Source organism: Rhinatrema bivittatum, chromosome 18, assembly GCF_901001135.1.
Source record: "Rhinatrema bivittatum chromosome 18, aRhiBiv1.1, whole genome shotgun sequence".
Lineage (NCBI taxonomy): Eukaryota > Metazoa > Chordata > Amphibia > Gymnophiona > Rhinatrematidae > Rhinatrema > Rhinatrema bivittatum.
Window position 1 is genome coordinate 50938040 of NC_042632.1, and position 17297 is coordinate 50955336.

A 17297-nucleotide genomic window follows, 5' to 3' on the forward strand; every position below is an offset into this window, starting at 1 on the left:
CTCTGGCCCCTAAACACTAATTTCCCACTCCCTACAACTACGTCTTCATTCCCCCCCTCCTATCTGGTTGGAGCCAGCTGAGTGCTTTACACCTTACACCTTTCAGGTCTGCAGCCGCACAGAAGCTTCGTGGTCGGGTTTGCGCTCCAGTTGGCTTACTGCTGCCATAGGTTAGGGTGCCCCTGCTATGAACAGGCCTCACCGGCAACAGCAGCCAATCACTGCGACATCACAGCCCAAGTCCCGCCCACCAAGCCCAAAAACACGCGATTGGCAGGAAAAAACGCCCAATTACAAGCATCCCGCGAATGACTATAGAAAAAAAAAAAGCCCAATCTCGCGGGAAATAAGCGAGGTTGGCAAGCCTGCCTGCGTAGTACGTACGAGCGTGCGTGCGCGCGCGCGCCGTCCCGCCGGGCAGCGGCGAGGGGGCGGGGCTGACGGCGCACGCTCACGCTCACAGCCCGTCCGCAGCGCTGCCAGAGCAGGGCCGGCCCAGGGGCTCCTCTCTGCCGTAGCCGCCGCCTCCTCCTCCTCCTCTCGCGTCTTTCTTCAGTCGCACCGCCATGGCCGACCAGAGCAGCAGCCGCTACCAGCAGGTAAGGGCGGGCGGCGGGGCCAGGCGAGCGCTGGGGCTCGGTCGGCGGCGCCAGGCCCGCACGGTGGTCCCCCCCCCGAGAAGCGGCTCCTGGGCCTCGGCCTCTTCGCTCTCTGTGTTGGGGTTTTTTTGTCCTCGGAGCTGCCGGGCCTGAGGCTGCTGTCACTGGTATGAGAGCTGCTGACTCGGCTCTTCCTTGCGGGTGGCTTTCAGCTGTTGGCCGCCTCAGACGGAGCATTTGCTCCTGGTGCCCCCCCCCCCCCCCCCATATAGCTCCCTTTCGCCGGCCCCAAGTAGATTCGTTTGTATAGAAATGAAGGCTAACCGTTAATTTCACATTAATTCACTGTCATTTAGTTGGATGTCCTTGCTATGAAATTCGGAAGTTAACCTTTCCTGAAAACAATTTAATCTCTGGCCCCCACGGAACTCGAAGGTCAGGGATACTCTTAAGACTGCACTAGCATTGGGTGACATTCAACTACTGGATTATGTTACACTATATATATATTTATATATATATATGATATTACTAGCACTTATGTTAATAATTGCAAAGTAGGGGACAATAGTTATAGCTATAAAACCCTGCGTTGCCTCAGCTACAAATTAGTGATGTAAGCCCAGTGTAGATTCACACAATTTTTCGTTTATTTAAAATTGAGTATAATTCCAAAACAGATCTGAAATCTAAATAAAAAAAACAAACCACTCTGCCATCATGCCCCATTCATACAGCTTTTCGGTCACACCCAATATTAATCTTCAATTAGAAAACCCAAATCCTATATATTTATAGCTATTTTAGAAAGGGAAGGGGATGTGTCTAACTTTAAACCACTGCCCATCGTGCCACTTAACTCTGTCTGAGGTGTCTCTGCCACCCAAGGAAGCAGCCGGAAAGGATCACTCATTTAAGATTGCTCATCCTGTTTTAGTTTTGTTTCTGGGGAGGTGACACTTGCCTTCACCTAAACAGGCTGGTCAGGACAATGGAAATGTCAAATGACACTCTAGCTTGGCTGTAATGCTGCAGGAGTAAACAAGTGTGTAAGATACATAAAATATGTATCCTAACCTCAATGGCCTGCTGTGGATCAACATAACTCTTTTAAAATGGGTTTAGGTGCTTTTAGATCCTGGTTTTATTTATTTTTGTCTGGCTTTCCAAATAAATGCTTAAGGCAATTTATAGCATTATTAGTAATTCTGGTACAATAATCCCTGCCCCTGGGTACCTAGAGGCAACAGGAGATAAAGTGATTTGCCCAAGTTCATTAGTGTCGGGGAAGTGGGATTTGAACTCTAATTCTCAGCCCATTGCTCTAACTGATAGGTTGCCAGTCCTTGACCAGATTAGATTTTTTCAGTATTCTTCTGTTTTTGGTTGGCTTAGTATGGACTAATTAATGCAGTTGTACTAATTAATGAAGTATGGGAAAATAAGGATGTGTGTGCCACACATCCTTATTTTCTGATATTTATATATGTTTACTCTGCATTTTTGCTCGAATTAATGTAGTGATATAACTATCTTCTCCTTATTTTTGTTCTTTCAGGGATCTTGATTTCTAATGTTGTTTAGTTGCCTATCCTGCTTGTGTGTCTCTCTTTGGCAGGTCGTTTTTCTCTTGTGGTTTATACTGCTAAAGTTGTCGTGCAAGGTTCAGATGAATTAAACATAATCCCTATGTAGCAGAGCTGAGAGCCCTGATGTTATTTTGAAGGCAGGAAGAGGAAAAATAGTTCCAAGACACACATGCATCTGAATTAAAAAAAAAAGAAAGAAAAAAGCTGACATATTAACAATACAAAAACAGGAAGGCATTTGAAAGTGAAAACATATTTTGCTTATCTTTTTAAGTGATTTATGATATCTCAAAACTGACCTACTTCATGCTGAACTAATTTGCAGTAAAATGTGATGCATGTGGAGTGTGAACTGTTTTTAACCAGTTAAAACATAATAGATACATATTTATTTCTCTTAAGGTTTCAGTTCATTTTAATATCACAGGATGTTTTGGACCAGTGCTCTTACTGGTGCCTAACCATGCTTGTTATTTATACTGACAGATCTGTTTTGCATAATCATACCATTTTTAAAGTGAATTATTTTGTTTGGCTGGTATTTAGACAGCTCTGTCTTGTCAAATATTACACTACAGCCCTGAAATTTCTCTGCTATTATATATAATTGATTTAGCAGTCTTATGTGATCAAGATATTATCAGATTGATAGTATAATTATCTGTTACACTTTCTCAAAATGGTCCTTATTTCCTTGCTTCATTTGTCAATTGTAACTGAAATAGTATTTATTGATTTTGGCTCCAGAAGATCTCCATGTATGTATGGTTTTTTTTTTTTTTTTTTTTTTTTTTAAATCCACATATTGAAGGGAGAGTTGCTAATTGCTCAGGCAGTGGATCATATGGAAGTTTTGTGGAGTAACAGCACAGAACTGTGCACTCAAAGTAAAAGAACACTGTATATAATATGTGATGAGCTGGAGGTATCTTACTATCGTGCTGCTTTCTGAGGATCCTGAAACCCACAGAATGCCTCACATTTGCTTTGTCTTTTTTAAATATTCTAAAATCCTTAGGCGGCAGCAGACCAGAAAAAAGGTGCTCTGTACTAAGAAACACATTTTGGGGGTTATGGAGATTTTCTGAAACACTTTAATGTTATTTTAACATGGGGAGATATGTATTTTATTGCATGATTGTGTCGGCATATGTAGAGCATATGTCATCAATGCCGTTTCTTGTAAAGAAAGACCTCTCCCTTGTGTTGGCTGGTTTGTATTTTAAACTTCTGGTTACCTTCTCTACAGATTTGTAATTTTCCTTTAAGAATAAAATAGATTTCTAAAAGCCCATAATTCCTGACATGGCAGATTGAAGCATTTATGCTTTTATGTCTCAACTTCTGATCTTCTTTTTAAGATAAAAATACAAAATGCATCTCATTTCTACAGTTTGTACATTAAATATGTTTTGTACTCTGGCATTGTAATACACAGCAACAAGTCTTAAAAGTGCAAATCTGACACTACAATTGGACCAAAACCGAAATCCTTTACAGTTCTAGAAAACTAAAGCCTTTTAACACATGGTTACTAACAGATACAACAGATGAACCTAATACTTAAAGAACAAGTTAGTAATAGAAGCTTGCTATCTGCACAACACAGCACAGCCTGAGTGGGTTTACTCCTGGGCTGCTTTGCGTCCTGCAATGAATGAGCTAAACCCATTTATTTTTCTTTTGCTGTTTCATCTTTGTACAGTAATCATGATCTCTGTTTTTAGTTGGACTTACGGACAGGCATCATCCCACCAGAGAGGTTGAAATGAGGGGGAAAAATGAAAAGGCAGATTAAAGGAATGGGCTGAACCACTGGGCCAGCTGTTCATTCCTCTGTAGTTTGGGAGCAGAAGGCTGGAGAAATAGAACTGCAGCACTTGTATGATCTGCCATACACATGAAACCTTTAGAAAGCAGAACATAAGGTGTGTTTTCCCCCTAATAAAATTATATTGAGGGTTGAAACTCCCTGGACTAAAGAGTGACATTTCTACTTGCTGTTACGACTGCAAGGAGTTTTTTTTACTGTTTGGCCTTCACACTTTATTATTTAATGACTAGGAATTTGCAGAACAATTAGTTTTAAAGCAGGTTTTGTTTTCTTTGGTTTCCAAAACATTAGTAGGGGAAGAAGGTGCCTGAAAACAAGCTCCCTTCTCGTTCCAATTAGATGCTTTGGCCTGTTGGGTTTTGCAGCTGCAGACACTGGTCCAAGCTGTATGGATGCTTGAGCATCCCCAATATTGAGTAAACCCCTCCACTGCATCCATGGAGGGGTCATGTGTGTTGTTTAGCTCCCCCACTCATTTTGGAAAGTTGGCATCTATGGTTGCAGATCACAGTGGTTTGTGGCCCACTGGTTTCTGTGTGAGTTGAATAGCAAAGCCATGATTGTCTGGAATGACATGGTCTCAGTGATGTGATCATGGTGTTATATAGGGCAGTAGGCATGTTAGTATAAAATGTGGGTAGGGAAAAGTCATCTTATGCCTTATTTCTGAGATGTGAAACTTCAGGTAAAGAAGTTTAAATCAGGAGTTGGCAATTCTGGCCCTTGTGTGCCACAGAGGGGTGTGGTTTTCAGGATAGTCACAATGAATATTCAGGTGCATGCAAATATCTCATGCACATTCGTGGTAGGTAGCCTGAAACCCAGACCTGTTGTGGCAGTCTGGGACTGGAGTTACCTATCCCCAGTTTAAATGTTCCATTGCTGAATGTTTGTCACACCAGCACCCAAATGTACAGTCTGAAGGTTAATAATAGATGTTAAGAACTGATATTTTAAAATATTTTGAGTGGGGTTTTTTGGGTGTTTTTGTTTTGTTTTTTTTTTTTAAATCGTGCAATATACAGATTCATTGTGTGTGTGTGTATGATTAAGAAACTCTGAGTGCTGTTATAGGCTGGACATATGATCTCTGAACTAATACTAAACTTGTTCTATGTAAAGCATTTAATCCCAGTAATTTTAATAGTCTGTTTTCAAGCTGTTTGTACTTTTGATTTAGTCTAAATATTACTTTTAGTACATTCTGGATGATATCTCTCTCTCACTGTAAACGAGTTGATTTTGTTCTTACTGTGATTCAGCTTTGAACCTATTATCCTGACTTAGACTGTAGTGAAAACCTTTAGACTTAATTAGAAGTAAAATAGATTTGTTGTTTATTTTTATTTATTTATTTAACACTTTTCTATACCGACCTTCATGAAAAAAATTTCATATCAGATCGGTTTACATGTAACAAAGGGTATAACTTAAACAAGAACAATTCACTAGAAGCGGAAGTTACATATAACAAGGGTAGTTAACTTGGAGGCTAGGCTAGTCAGAGGTATAGGACAGTGTAACTGAAGAGAACTAGAAAAGGCAATGAAACAAAAGAAACGGCGGCTTTAAGTAACTAGTAATTCATTTTGTATAAGAAATGGCATATCGGGCCAGACCAAAGGTCCAGCATCCTGTCTCTGACAGTGGTCAATCCCAGGTCATACGTACCTAGCAGGATACCAAAAGAATAGATCCAGTCCTTCTCGCGCATAGCCAGGGATAAGCATTACCTTTACCAAGTCTACATGACTAATAATGGTTTATGGACTTTTCCTCCAAGAACTTGTTGAAACTTTTTAAACCCAGCTATGCTAACTGCTTTCAACACCTCCTCTGGCAATAGTTCCTCAGTTTAATTGTATGTTGAGTGAAAAAAAATACTTTGATTTGTTTTAAATGTGCTACTTATTAGCTTCATAGTGTCCCCTAGTCCTACTACTATTGGAAAGTGTAAGTAACCATTCTTTATTTACCTGTTCCCCTCCAATCATGATTTTATAGACCTCTCATGTTCCTGTTTCCTCTCAGCTGTCTCTTCTCCAGGCTAAACAGCCCTAACTTCTTTAGCCTTTCCTCATAGGGGAGCCATTCCATCCCATTTATCATTTCGGTTGCCCTTCTCTGTACCTTTTCTAGTGCCATAGTAACAAAGTTACAATTAATGGCAGCAAAAACAAGGCACACGGCCCATCCAGTCTGTCCAGCAAGATTATTTTCAGGATTGTAATTACCTCTCTGTGCATGTTACCCCAGTTCTTCATTACCATCATTGAGATCCTTTGTATTTATCCCATGCCTTCTTGAAGTCTTATACTGTTTTGATTTTGTTTTGTTTTTTTTCTCTCCCAATTCCACCGGGAGGACATTCTAGGTATTCACCATCCTTCTCATGAAAAACTATTTTCTGACATTGGGTCTCCAGTCCTATGTAGATCTATCTCATGCATATTCATTATGGATATCCTGAAAACCTGACTGGTTAGGTGTACCTCCAGGAGTATGTTGGGAAACACTGATTTATGGCATCTAAAACTTTACCTCCTTAGCAGGTCTTGATGAGACATTATCCGATCAATATTGGGATAACTAAAATCTCCCATTATTACCTAAGATATGTCATACTGGCTCAGACCAAGGGTCCATCAAGCCCAGCATCATGTTTCCAACAGAGGCCAATCCAAGTAGCAAGTACACAAATATTAAATAGATCCCATACTACTAATGCAACAAGCAGTGGTTATTTCCTTTTGATAGCAGTTTATGGACTTTTCTTCCAGGAACCCTTTCTAAATCTTTTTTATATCCAGCTACACTAACTGCCTCCATCCTCTGATGTAGTGAATTCCTAAGCTTAATTGTTCATTGAGTGAAAAATAATTTTATCTGATTTATTTTAAATGTGCTACTTGCTAACTTCATGGAGGTCCCCTAGACCTTTTATTATCTGAAATAGTAAATAACAGATTTATATTTACTCGTTCAAGTCCTTTCATGATTTTGTAGCCCTCTAGCATATCTCCCCTCAGCCGTCTTTTCTGCAAGCCGAACAGCCCTGAACAGCTTTTCCTCATATGGGAGCTGTTCCATGTCCCTTAAATATTTGGTCATCTAATTTGTTGCCTAATTTCTCTTAGCTTTTCACTGTCTGCCTCTTCATCCTCTCCAAGCAGATGGTAGTATACCCCCATTGCTATAATCTTTCCCTTATTATACCAACATTTTTACTAGCTTTTGATTTATTATTGTTTTATTACGTACTTTGTTTTCAATGCTTTTATTATGCTCTTACTTTGACTATGTTTTATGAGTTTTATTTCATTTGTTTTAACAGCTAATTTATTTTCTTACTCTGCGTAGTTTGTAGCTGTTACTATTTTATGAATTATTGTATTTTCCTGTAATATTGTAATCTTTGTAAACTGGTGTGATGGTCCGTCTGATACATCGGTATATAAACAACAATAAACTAAACTAAATTATACATGGGATGTCTATCCATAGAGATTCCATATTTGCATTTTGTCTGCTACAGGACTTTTATCCTGTTTGACCCTATAACATCCTTAAGATAGTGCCCCCCTCCAATTCCATCTGGCTTATTGATATAGTTTTTATCCTGGTATCTGTGTCCCCATTGGTTATCCTATTTCCACCATATCTCCGAGATGCTTATTATGTCTACAGTTTCATTCAGTACCATATATTCCAGTCTTGTTTTGTTAAACTTCTGGCATTCACATACAAACTATTCAGAGTATATTGATCCCAGTTTATCTCTGGTAACTCATATTAAGGCAACTGTTAAACCTTCATGCTTAGGAAATTGTTCTTGGAGTCAGGATTTCCATACTGTCCTTCGGGTTTAGACCATAGGCCTCCGTCCCCTTCAGCCAGTACAAAACACAGCAGCTAGAATCCTTTCAGGTGTGCAAATGCGTGATCATATTTCCCCCATGTTGTCATTGTTACACTGGCTACCTTTCAGCTAGGCCAGTTTAAATCGAACCCTCTTTCTAATCTGCAGATTCTTGCACGAGAACCTTGGGCATTGGACAAATGCTATTTTAAGGATTTACTAGCCACTCTGACAATTAAGGCTCTGCAACAAAAAATTCACTTGAGGTCCCTCTGCTAAGTTGGTCCATCTGGACTATACCAGAGAGAGAGCTTTTTCAATTGGCAGTCTGTTCCCCTGGAACACTCCCTGATCAAATGTAGGAGGTTATTTAAAAAAAAAAAAAAAAAGAAGCTTTGAAAACTTACCTGTTTACCTTGGCGATCAGTCAGGAAAAGCTTTGACAAACAAGCCCAAGTGTACTTATTCTGTGATGATTTCAGCAGGTCCTGTTCGTTTCTTAAGTGGTGTTCTGAATGAGTAGATGTGACTATTTACACTTTCGAATAATAGAAGGACTAGGGGGCACTCCATGAAGTTAGTAAGTAGCACATTTAAGACTAATCGGAGAAAATTCTTTTTCACTCAACGCACAATAAAGCTCTGGAACTTGTTGCCAGAGGATGTGGTTAGTGCAGTTAGTGTAGCTGGGTTCAAAAAAGGTTTGGATAAGTTCTTGGAGGAGAAGTCCATTAATGGCTATTAATCAAGTTTACTTAAGGAATAGCCACTGCTGTTAATTGCATCAGTAGCATGGGATCTTCTTAGTTTTTGGGTACTTGCCAGGTTCTTGTGGCCTGGATTGGCCTCTGTTGGAAACAGGATGCTGGGCTTGATGGACCCTTGGTCTGACCCAGTATGGCAAGTTCTTATGGTATTTTCTGCATGTAATGCTGTGCACTCTGCCTCAGACTTCTTATTGTGAGAACAGATTATAAATCCTTTTCAGTAAAATATATATTTTAACTGTACTCACAACATGCCTAACAATTGAAATGGGAAGTTTGCAGTCATTTATCTGTCCTTTATTTAAATGCACCTGGGCTGCTGCTGTCTCTGTTACAGCCTCTTTGTTGGCACAATGTCATCGTTGTTGTTGTTGTAACTTCGCCGTTATGCCTATGTCGTTTGCTGATACCTCATTCTTACCCATGTGCTCCCCAGAGATTGTCAGCTTCCCCCCCTATGATCTAGTTTAAGAACTGCTCTGTCTCCTTTCTAAACGCTAGCGCCGGCAGTCGGGTTCCACCCTGGGTAATGTGGAGCCCATCCTTTCGGAAGAGGCCCCCTTTTCACCCCTGTCATCCAAAATACCCCAATGTAAAGTACTTTTAGATTTATTTGATATATTTTTTATGTTTGTTGTCGGTGACCAGCAAGGGGACAGCAGTTAATCTATTTGTTGCTTCCTATAGGTTTATATTCCACGTTTTGGCATGTCAAACCAGATAGATTGCGAGCCCTCTGCATGCAAAGTCTGTACCCGAGGCAATGGAGGGTGACGTGACTGGCCCAAGGTCACAGGGGGCAGCAGTGGGATCTGAATCCTGGATTTCCTGGTTTGTAGCCCGCTGGTCTAACTCTTGTGAAAATTTCCCTCTTGTCCTTTTTTGTTGGGGTAACAGTGTATAAATCAGAAAATGTGCTTGAGATGGGCGAGAAGGAGGAAGGGCCGAAGGAATAAGCCAGGCCTTGCTCGCCACCTTTTATGAAGTGGGCAATGAGTGACAAATCGTCATTGCTCGTTACTTTGAAACGAAGGCATAAATCTCCTATTTTCTTCCGGAAAGGGTTGCTGTGTTGCATATTGTGGATATATTGCCTGATATTGAATTAATTGGATAGTAGTACATTTTATGCTTTCATACCCTGTGCTTCTGTGCCATTTGCTGGATAGAACTGCATACAAAGCTAGAGATTATGGAAAAATGTTATTTGTATTGGAGCTGTAAGCAGCCTGATAATTTAATCCCTTTAAGCAATAGCCCTCGTATTTGGCAAGCACATGCAAATGTGAGAGGGTAGACTTGGCTTTTTGCTGGTGTGGGTTTAAACTCTGGATTTAATTCCTTAGGCTATTGCTGTCGTTTTCGGTGTGGATTTGTATGCAGCCCATGTCTTTGGTGTTTGCTTGCCTCTTAGGGAATCTCGGAAAACTCATCAGGTTACCATAGAAACGGATCCTGAGAGGTAGAGATGTGAATAGTTATCTACCACATGAAGGGTTCTGCAGGCTGCCAGCGAGGAACCCATTCAGCAGATTTGGGCATGCATTGGCTGTATGCTGCTTTGCTAGCATTTGCAGGTAGACTTACCAGTTTTCCCTACAGACTAGAAGAGACAGACTGTAAACCGAGGTAAAAAGTGGCACGATGTCCAGGAATTCTTATTTGCTCCGTTTCATCGGTCTATGTAATACTGATCACTTCTCAGCCTCTTTTTGGCTAGGGTCAAATGTCTGATTATGCAGGTTTAACATCCTGCCATCTAATCCCAGTTTTTTAGACACTTTTTTTTCCCCCAAGTACTAAAGATTTGGGGTTGTACATAGTTTATGGATAACACATTTTTGGTAAAACATTTGTGCTGTATATTGTATGGATACCAGGGGAAACAAACAGTCGTTCACCCTATATTTTGGTGATAATTTTGGTATTGAGATGTTTGGGAGGAATTTCCTTTTTCAGCGGAAGGTGAGATGCAAATAACAGTAACTTTCTATAGGGTACCTGAAAACCTTTTCTATATTACATGAGAAACCAAGACAATGCCATATTGAGAGACAAAATGAAATGATTCATCCTTCCTGCCATGTAAACCCTTTTGGTTTTGTTAACATGTTTAGCTGAATTTCACATGATTGAAATAATTAAAATTGCTGCACTGCGTTCCTTTTAAGGAAAGAGCTCTGTAATGCATATTACAGAGACATTATATTGAAACTGGAGGTGAACTTCCATTTTATTTTAAAAAGAGAATGTAATATATTTGTTTTAACATACATGTGGTGGTCGCATTTTTGAAATGTTTTCTGCATTCTCCTTTAGGGAGATTTAGTTGCTTTGTTCTTTCAAGACCATTCTCTCCTGGCTATACTATTAGAGGACATAATTAGGATTGGAAGCGAGGTAAACGTAAAACAATTTTCAGAAGACTGCGTGTGAGGAGTTAGCCACACAAAAGCTGCATCTCCACCGTAATTAAACTAGCACTAAGACTTGCTAATACATCATAACGAGATTGGCTCCTTGCCTCCCTCCCACAACCCCACCTGTATATAGTAAACTATCTCTGTTCTCCCCCCTTTATTTTCCTATCCCCAGTTTTTGCTCCCTTGTTATAATGTAACTTTATGCCTCATCAAATTTTGTCTTTTGTTAATTGATTATGGTTAACTGCTTAGTTCGATGTAAACCGAGTTGATTTGATTTGTATCAAGAAAGTCGGTATATAAAGGCCATAAATAAATAAATGCCTTGTGTCTGGACGGGATGCATCCAAGAGCATCGGTGGAGCTTGGAGAAGTTCCGGTAGCTCCTCTGGCTGACATTTTCGATGCTTCTTTAGAGTTGGGAGTAGCTCAGAAGACTGGAGTCAGGCGGATATGGTTTCTCTTCACAAAAAAAAAATGGGAGGAGGAAGCTGGGAGCTACAGGCTGATTAGTCTGACTTTTATGGAGCATGAAATGGAGGAATAGTGCATTTTCTGGAATCCAATGGATTCCAAGATCCGAGGCAGCTTGGTTTTACCAGAGGTAGGTTTTGTCGGATGAGTCTGACCAATTTCTTTGGGTGATTTTCTCAATGGAAAAGGGTAAACAGTGGAGTGCCTCAGGGATCTGTACTTGGACCGGTGCTTTTCAATATATATATAAATGATCAGGAAAGGAATACGAGTGAGGTGATCAGATTTGTGGACGATACAAAATTATTCAGAGTAGTTAAATCACAAGCGGATTGTGATACATTACAGGAGGACCTTGCAAGACTGGAAGATTGGGCATCCAAATGGCAGATGAAATTTAATGTGGACAAGTGCAAGGTGTTGCATATAGGGAAAAATAACCCTTCCTGTAGTTACACGATGTTAGGTTCCATGTTAGGAGCTACCACCCAGGAAATAGATCTAGGCATCATAGTGGATAATACTTTAAAATCGTTGGCTCAGTGTGCTGCAGCAGTCAAAAAAGCAAACAATGTTGGGAATTATTAGAAAGGGAATGGTGAATAAAACGGAAAATGCCATAATGCCTCTGTATCACTCCATGGTGAGACCACACCTAGAATAGGATTAGGGGAGAGCGCTAGATGTGGTGTAGTTGGATTTCAGTAAGGCCTTTGATATGTTTCTGCATATGTGACATAAATACATTTGAGTGTACTTGATTAGATACTGGTTGAGTGGGAGGTGACAAGAGGTAGTGGTAAATGGAGTTCATTCCAAGGAGAGATGGATATTGTTAGTGGTGAACCGCAGGCATTAATCCTTTGACCGGTTCTCTTCAACATTTTCCTTAAGCGATATTGGGAAAAGTTTTGTTTGTGGATGATACCAAAATCTGCAACACTGTTGAGACTCAAGATGCAAAAATCATTAGGGGGCTTTAACAACTTGAGGAATGGTGTAGAGACTGGCAGTCACGATTTTAATGCTAAAAAATGTACAGTTATGCATTTGGACTGCAAAAACCCAAGGGAGCGGAGACAATCACACAGGGGTTGTCTCAGACGTAGCCACCGCACATCACCATGCATTGAGGAGTTCCCTTAATGGTTGGTTGTTATTGATAAATATAGCAGAATGATGAATCTAGCTATTAGAAACGTGAGCCTTGTCTGAAAAGTTGTACTCAAATGAGCCTTACTAGGTTGAAAGTTATTTGAGTATGTTATGTGTGTTTGATCTGTTATGTCTGGTACTTCCCATGTAGGTCAGTAGAGCGCACAGTACCATTGTAAGTGGAGTAAATTCACAGGCTTGCATTAAACATAGATGATGATGGTAGTTAAAGACCTTGCTTTATTTCATACTTACATATTGCCTTTAGGACCATAGAACAACCAACGTGTCTGGACATCAGCCTTATGATTTAACTATGTAGATATCCAGGTACCATGGCTTTATTTATTTATTTTTACATCTTTATTCCGCAATTCCTCTCCTTCAGTACAGAAGAGGTCAGATGCCAAAAACCTGGTTGGGGATTTTAATAATTTGAAAACATTTATTTTACAGTAGAAAACATTTTCACAAAGCGAAAGCTTGCCCTCAGTAATGAAAAACAAGTCAGCAGGGTCCCTGGAGTATTCTTAACACAGCAGAGCTAGGTTCTGCATATTAACTGCCGGTGTCATGGCTCCCAGCTGTAACCATGAACTGACCGGAGCTGGAGTGATGATTAGAACTTAAAAAGCTTCTCAGCCATTGTAGCTCTTCAGCCTAGGTGAATTTTCCATGCACATGTTTTCGTAGACTGGAATGGGTATTTGTAGTTTAAAACTACATGCAACTGTTCAGATTAGTAAAGACTCCCAGACAACTTAAGGTTGAACTATCATCTGTGCTCATCTGATCTGGCTCTAAAATTATTTTTTTCAACATGGAATGGGGAATTGCTGTTACAACTTGAGCATGCCTGGGATTTTTTGTGGGAAGCTACACATGATAATTCAGTGTGTTGCAGGAGAACTAACTTAAATTAGGCTCCTTCCCTGCAATATTTCATAGTTCTACTCGTGATCCTCTCTGTGGGAGAAGGAGAGGCTCTCATGCCTGATACTTTGGATGCAACTCCGACATTGCTCTCTGCTTCATCAGCAAGAGGTAACAGGAATTAGACAGCAACCAACAAGGGTCCTGACTTTGACGGTTTGGAAAACTAAGTAAGGGGGTGACTTGTATGGCACAGCAGATGCTACCATAAGCTTGCTGGGCAGACTGGACTTCTGCCGCCATTTTCTATGTTTCTATATGTGGTGGATGACCATGGTTGCAAGATTTTAGGGTTAAAGGTTTTGATAAGAGTTGAGGGTGGTGGGTTGCAAGTCATCAATGGCTTCTGAAGTGGCTTTGGGTTACTGGGCAACTACCCTAGTGGCTGGCAAGACTAAGAAATTACTGCCAGAAGCATTTGGTGGTTAGATTTATTATTGCTCAACTTTTGGAAACACCATCTATAGGCGAATGGCTGCCGCAGCTCTTTGATATTACATGTATCGAGAAGCTATCACACTCTCTCAAAGCCACGCTTAATTTAGGATAATCTTTGGTCTCATTGATCAGAACTGAGCAAGGACTTGGAAATAAACTCTTATCTGTGTGTTGTTTGCTGAATTGTTTAAATAGTTAAAAATGAAATATCACTCCAGCTTTCTTCTCCCAGAGCCAGTGGATAAACTCATGCTGAATTTGGGACATCATAATTTTGACTTGAATAAATAAAAATCAATGCAGGAAACCATATTATGATTTGTCGTTGGCATCAGTGTCATGCTGTCATTTGTAAAGTGCACCTGTCAAAAAAAAAAAGATGTAGCAGAAGTTTGGGGGCAGTAATGACAATCGGTGCTTCAGCATTTGCTCCTGAATAGCCATATGACTTTCATAAATATTCATAATTCAGTCATCATTTAAAGGCGTTTTGAGCTGGTGAAAAGAGATGAAGGAATGGTAGCTCACAGTTTTGGAAGACTATACTACGGAATTTTAATATCAGTAGAGAGTTGCAGGGGAGGGAGAATTGGGGTGGGGGGGGGGGGAAGTGGTGGAGATAAGTAAAAATGTAAGTATCTGTCCTTAGGTTTCAGTTAATTGCTCTTGGTTGGAAAAACCAGAAGTAGACCAGCTCGGATGCAGAGGGACCGATTTCTGGTTCAGGTCATCTGTTCCCAAAGTAGGTTGGGGCTAGGGCTGCTGCAGAGGCAGTGTCAACAGCTCTTGGGCAAGTTGGGTATTGGGAGAGAGGAATCATATTCGTTGTGCAACGATGACTCCTAGTAGCTGGATTTAGGGCCCATGACTAGGTCCTGGAAAGAACCCAGGTAATTAGGGGTGTGCATGGGAAAAATGTTTAGTATGTATTTTTTTTAAATGCAATCTTATTTTGTTACTTAAATGCATGCACATAAAATCGATTTTGTTGCGTTAATATGATTTTATGCATATAAAAAATTCACATCTCTCCTGGTAATGAACCTCCAGCCAGGGAATGTCACAAGTGACTGGAGTATAAGTAAATTGGGAGGGGGTATAAAATAGGGGGAAACATCCCTAGATAGTTGTAAATGAAGGCCCACGGTGCCAGGATCTTTTCTTCCTACTTATTTTTAAAATGTACACACCCTGCTTAAACAGTTGCAACAATACAAGCTTTTAAAAATCGATATAAAACAAACCAAGAACACAAAAAGACATAAATCCTACTGCCTACCACCATCCCTCTTTCCATCATGTTCACATCCCTGCATCCCCCAACCACCTTCTCTTAAAAAAAAAAAAAAAAAATGTAGCTTTGGTAGCTGATTATCAAGGTCATACAGCCTCCCTTAAAGGAAATAAAAGGACCTTGATCTGCGTTCAGTTCACCCTTAACTGTAGCCTGTTTTGAATAGCGGCTAGTTTTAAAACTATATACCTGGGAAGATCTAAGCTCAAACCCAGGTCTATACCAAGCCAGTTTATGGGAAACCTATTTCGGCTCACTTGTCTTTATCTCATGAAAGGTCAAAGTCAGCAGTTTAAACCTTGCACACTCAGCTATCAGTAGTGAATGTAATGAGGCAAGTAACGGTGAAACCCTCTTTTGGCTAGACTTCTACAAACCAACCGAGCTGCACTATTGTGGATTAACTGCAGTTTTGGAGTGAGGTCAACTGATAGGCCCTACTGACCAAAAAACTGCAATAGCCATTGGAGTTTTGGACTAGCAACAATACCACCATTTTTAGTACACTCGCACTCAGATAAGGGTGTAGTTGACGCACTCTTTTCAACTGCCTATGAGCTTTTTGACAAATTTGCCCCACAAACGCCTCCAAAGAAAAAGCAGTCCAAGGTCTCGCTTGGACTCTTAACCTTAGTATTAGAAGCTTATGTACTAGGCATGTTGCCTATTAAATATTTCGGGAACTCTACAAGATATAAGCAACACTGTACACACACTCTTAAGACAGACCCAATTATTGGAACTTACAAGTCTAGTCGACCCCCAGACGAGACAGATATAAGGGGGTAAATAGGAAGAGTGGAATTGTTTGGAATGGTTTGCTGAAGAGAAAAAGCATGGTGGAGGGCTAGCACTGGAGAATAAGGGGGTAGTGGAACAGCTAGGAAGGAAATACAAGATTAAATGGTGTTGATATGTGTTGACCTGCGGTAATATCTTCCTAGGAAGTTTTTAAGAATGTTGAACAGGAATTACTAAATCTAATTCTTTGCCTTCTAAAAATCTAAATAAGAAAACAGCCATGGCCAACCTCACTGCCCTCCTACCCTCTTTCTGTGTCCAATGCTTTAGACTCTATTTCCAGTTGAGCTAGAAGCCCAAATAAGCAGGAGGAAAAGTATCAGGTCCAAAAACAAACAAAGAAAAAAGCTATTCATTCCCAGGCGGTATTTCCGAATTCTTAGTCTCATTTCAGATGAAATATAATATGCAATGAGGAAGGGAAGGCAAATGTTAATAAACTCTAACTCATTAGAGGGGAATGTAGTTATAGTGACTGTTAAGATCTGGACTAATTAATTATTACACTTGTAAAATGAAGGAAAGTCACCAATTAAAAAATAAATTGGCAGCTGACTTTCAAGGTCAAAGTATTGAAATCGCCTTCAAAGCCCTGCAGCTTGTCTGGCTTAATGTGTGCTCAGTACACATTATAAAGTACCCTAGGATCCTGTTTGAGAGAAAGCTGTGCTTCGGCCAAATTTTTAGATAGGTGAACTTCTTCCTGTCTACTCATTTCACCACTGCTTACCACATAATGTCACGTGCAGTTGACGTTGAGGTAGTGGTTTCTCCCAAGGGTGGATCCCATTACAGCTTTCCTGAGATGGAGAGAGTGCCCTGTAGCCCTTCACCCTTGGGAATTATTGCATTATCCTCTCAATGCTCTCAGCCAGACAACATAAATCTGCTTAGGAAACTAGAACTGTCACTTTGGCTGTATGTGCAGTTGGAGATTATGGAATAAGAATGATCAATTAAACTATTACTGATGCTGACCAGCACAAGATGAAGATTCGCACATCTGTTGGCTTGCATTGGTAATCTTGCATGCACCTTCTGGCCATGCAGCATAGCTATGAACTGCTTCCCAAACTCCCATTACGTTGTACTGCTGCATGCAATTTAGTGCAGCATGGTTTGCTTCACACT

At 40.4% G+C, this 17297-nt stretch overlaps 1 protein-coding gene across 3 annotated transcripts in view; it reads left to right on the forward strand.

The window, feature by feature from the left end:
* Nucleotides 1-427: 427 nt before the first annotated feature.
* NDFIP1 (Nedd4 family interacting protein 1) overlaps nt 428-17297 on the forward strand; it is a 43680-nt gene continuing 26810 nt past the window's right edge. Inside the window, exon 1 of one of the 3 annotated variants that reach the window (XM_029583333.1) lies at nt 428-599. In XM_029583333.1, the coding sequence (XP_029439193.1) occupies nt 567-599 (33 nt within the window). In that variant the 5' untranslated portion in view covers nt 428-566. The remainder of the gene's footprint in view (nt 600-17297) is intronic. The other 2 variants (XM_029583332.1, XM_029583331.1) reach the window with 2 other exon arrangements.